A 4,009-nucleotide genomic window follows, 5' to 3' on the forward strand; every position below is an offset into this window, starting at 1 on the left:
GACACTATCGAGCAGAGCGAGATAGTGGAGTAAATTGGTTCTTCTCTACTCACTCTCTAGCTCTTCTCTAGACTATCGAGCAGAGCGAGATAGTCTTTTCTCTCACTCCTCTGTAGTTTCTCTTTAGCTCTTCTCTAGCTCTTCTCTAGCTTCTCTCTAGCTTCGACACTATCTCGCTGTGCTCGATAGTGGAGTAAATTGGTTCTTCTCTACTCACTCTGTAGCTCTTCTCTCTCTCTTCTCTAGACTATCGAGCAGAGCGAGATAGTCTCTTCTCAAGCTCTTTTCAAGCTCTTCTCTAGCTCTTCTCGCACCCTTCTCTAGACTATCTTGCACCTCTCAAGCTCATCCTTTATTTTATACTGCTCGATAGTGTCTCTCTTCTCTACGTTATACTGCTCCACTATCTCGCTCTGCTCGATAGTCTCCTCTCTAGCTTTTCTAGCTTTCTCTAGACTATCGAGCGGAGCGACATAGTCTTGAAAGTGGACAGAGAGAGAGTAGAGTAGAAAGAAGAGCAGACAATAGAGAGTAGAGAGAAGAGTAGAAAGAAGAGCAGACAGTAGAGAGTAGAGAGAGGAGTAGAGAGTGTAGAGTGTAGAGAAATGAGGAGTCGAGAGTAGAGAGTAGAGTAGATAGATAGTCTCAAGAGTAGAGAGAGGAGTAGAAAGTAGAGACTATAGACTATCTCGCTCTGCTCGATAGTCTAGAGAGTAGAGAGAAGAGAGCAGTTACAACACTACCTCGCTCTGCTCGGTAGTGTTGCTCGATAGTCTAGAGTAGAGAGTAGAGACTATAGACTACCCCGCTCTGCTCGATAGTCTCGAGAGTAGAAAGTAGAGACTATAGACTATCTCGCTCTGCTCGATAGTCTAGAGAAGAGAGCAGTTACAACACTACCTCGCTCTGCTCGTTAGTGTCGCTCGTCTAGTCTCTAGTCCCTTCTCTCTCTCCACTATCGAGCACAGAGACAAGGCGAGTGAAACAAGTCTAGTCGATAGAAAGTATAGAGAGAAGAGTAGTGAGGAGAGATAGTCGATAGAGAGTATAGAGAGAAGAGTAGTGAGCAGAGATAGAGTATCGAGCAGGGATAGTCTATAGAGGATAGTTCGTAGATACAGAGAAGAGAGGAGAGAATAGAGAAGAGTAGTTAGTGTATAGTATAGAATAGTGTATAGTGTAAACATCCATATAAAACAGCAACTCTTTCGAGCACAGCGAGATAGTGTGGTAACAAACCACTAAGTGCTGCTCCACTACCTCGCTTTGCTCGATAGTGTAGCTCAATAGTGCCGCTACAAAAGCATGGGTAAGAAGATAGCAGGAAGCAAAGCTCTGAGATTCGCTAATTTGGAAACACCACTATTAGCGAGGGCCGCAATATCTGCAGCTGATGAAGCTGCGGAGGCAACTTCATCATAAGCAGGTGCTCCATCTACTACTACTCCTTCTCCATCAGCTACAGCTTCTTCAGCAGCTACTTCCACTGCTGCTTCCGCTTCGTCTGTAACAACAACATAACTGGTAAGCGTGATTGTAGTGTAGCTCGTACTCTCCACAGTAGTGGTAACATCACACTCTTCTCCGTCACAGAGAGTAATTGTAACATCTGTAGTCACAGCTTGTACTTGCGTCTCGGTAGTGTACGACACAGGACAGTAGGTGGTGAAGATAGTCTTTTGTGTAGTAATGTACTCACTACACCTATCCTCTTCACATGAAGTAACAGTGATTGTGGTCTCGCCAGCATATGTAGTAAGAACATTCTCGATAGACATAGGATACTCAGTGACTTCTGCACCATCGGTGCTTTCAACTGGACAGTAGGTGGTGATGATAGTCTTTTGAACTGTAAGATACTCACTGCATCTATCTTCCTCACATGATGTGACGGTGATTGTTGTCTCGCCAACATAGGTGGTAAGAGCTGCTTCAGTAGTAGCTGCTGCTTCTTCAGTGATGGCTGCTCCCTCTTCAGTCACTGAAGCAGCTGCTTCAGTGGCAGAAGCTTCTTCAGTAGCAGCTGCTCCCTCTTCAGTTACTGAAGCCACTGCTTCAGTAACTTCCTCTGCCTTATTAACAGCAACAACTTCAAGTACAACACAACCTTCATCAGAGCCAACATAGACAACAAATCCTACATCAGCAGGACATGCTGAGAACACCACAGGCTCGTTACGCTTCAGAAGAGTGATATCACTGTTGGTGACATCAAAGGTGATGATGTTTCCTTCAACTCCCCATCCTTGTGCAGCTTCTCCAACATCACCGACGGATAACGCTCCATCAGATCCAGCATGGACATACTGCTCTCCAAGTTTGAGGTACCCGTCAACGAGGTTAAATGTGGCTTCACCACCATTCAACAAGGTAATATGTGTTTCATTTGTTCCCAAAGTAACAATCTCATTCTCCAATAATGTGAGAAGGATAAATGGCTCATCTGGATTAACCAAGTCAGTAGGTAATGTAACAACTGGTTCTGCAGTAGCAACTGGTTCTTCGGTATTAATTGGTTCTTCGGTAACAGCTGGTTCTTCGGTAACAGCTGGTTCTTCGGTAACAATTGGCTCTTCGGTAACAGCTGGTTCTTCGGTAACAGCTGGCTCTTCGGTATTAATTGGTTCTTCGGTAGCAATTGGCTCTTCGGTAACAACTGGTTCTTCGGTAGCAATTGGCTCTTCGGTAACAACTGGTTCTTCTGGCTCTTCGGTAACAACTGGTTCTTCTGGCTCTTCAGTAACAGCTGGTTCTTCTGGCTCTTCGGTAACAGCTGGTTCTTCAGTAACAGCTGGTTCTTCTGGCTCTTCGGTAACAGCTGGCTCTTCTGGCTCTTCGGTAACAGCTGGCTCTTCTGGCTCTTCAGTGACTTCTGGTTCTTCAGTGGCGACTGGCTCTTCAGTTGGATTTTCTGGGTCTTCAACAACTGGTTCTTCAACAATTTCTGGGTCTTCAACCACTGGTTCTTCAGTGGCTTCTGGGTCTTCAACAACTGGTTCTTCAGTGGCTTCTGGGTCTTCAACAACTGGTTCTTCAGTGGCTTCTGGGTCTTCAACAACTGGTTCTTCAGTGGCTTCTGGGTCTTCAACAACTGGTTCTTCAACAATTTCTGGGTCTTCAGTAACTGGTTCTTCAGTTGCTTCTGGGTCTTCAACAACTGGTTCTTCAACAATTTCTGGGTCTTCAACAACTGGTTCTTCAACAATTTCTGGGTCTTCAGTAACTGGTTCTTCAACAACTGGTTCTTCAACAATTTCTGTCTCATCTTCTATCACTTCACGATGAAAGGTCACTCCCTGGCATCCGTCTCCTCCTGCAATCTGAATCTGGTAGGGTGGTCCCACTTCATTCACAGAACAGGCATATAATGGAAACGAATAAGCTATGTCGCTCTGTTGAGCCTCAGGGTCAAAAACAAGCCATTGACTCGCAGTCCCTCCCGCAGGAACAACTATTAATAAACCACTTTCAGAATCATGTGAAACCTTGGACTCCTCATCATCAAGGAGGAGTAAATTGTACAGGGAATCAAATGTGAACAAAGTGCCACTTTCTTCTACCAAATAAACTTGCTGCTCAGATGCAGTCAAAAAGACACTAATACCATCAATCTCAGATGTGACTATAAAAGTTTTGTCTATAGCAGATACTAATCCTGAACCAAGGGCCAAGAGACCAGAAAACAAACTAATCCTCATGTCTTAAACGGCAAAAGAATGAATAAAAACCTAGGGGTTAAGACATAAGACCAGAAAATCTTTGAAATCCTGGAATCCTTCTTCTTTTTATATTAAAACAAACCTATCCTCCTTCATTTGTTGTGGTCTTTTCATTATTGGTAATATTGCAAGCCCATCTTTCTCTTGCTTACTTCCCCATGTACTCCACCAATCACTGGTTGATTGTGGAAAGAAAAAAAAATAACTAGTTGAAAAATAAGTAGAAAAGAAAAATAATAAAATCGAAATCGAAAACAAACTACACAATTCTTGGTCCTGGTTAGTACACT

The 4,009-nt window shown here is 43.9% G+C and overlaps 1 protein-coding gene across 1 annotated transcript; it reads right to left on the minus strand. All coding sequences in view use genetic code 12, as the record gives it.

Moving 5' to 3' along the window:
* Positions 1–1,295: 1,295 nt before the first annotated feature.
* Positions 1,296–3,698, minus strand: KGF56_001937 (uncharacterized protein; the record flags this gene model as incomplete). The annotated part of the gene is made up of 1 exon (XM_049323112.1): positions 1,296–3,698. One exon carries the CDS (start codon positions 3,696–3,698, stop codon positions 1,296–1,298), a length of 2,403 nt encoding a protein of 800 aa, XP_049181003.1.
* Between the last annotated feature and the right edge of the window lie 311 nt (positions 3,699–4,009).

The sequence above is a fragment of the Candida oxycetoniae genome (assembly GCF_023343755.2).
Source record: "Candida oxycetoniae strain CBS 10844 chromosome Unknown scaffold99, whole genome shotgun sequence".
Taxonomy (NCBI): Eukaryota; Fungi; Ascomycota; class Pichiomycetes; order Serinales; family Debaryomycetaceae; genus Lodderomyces; species Lodderomyces oxycetoniae.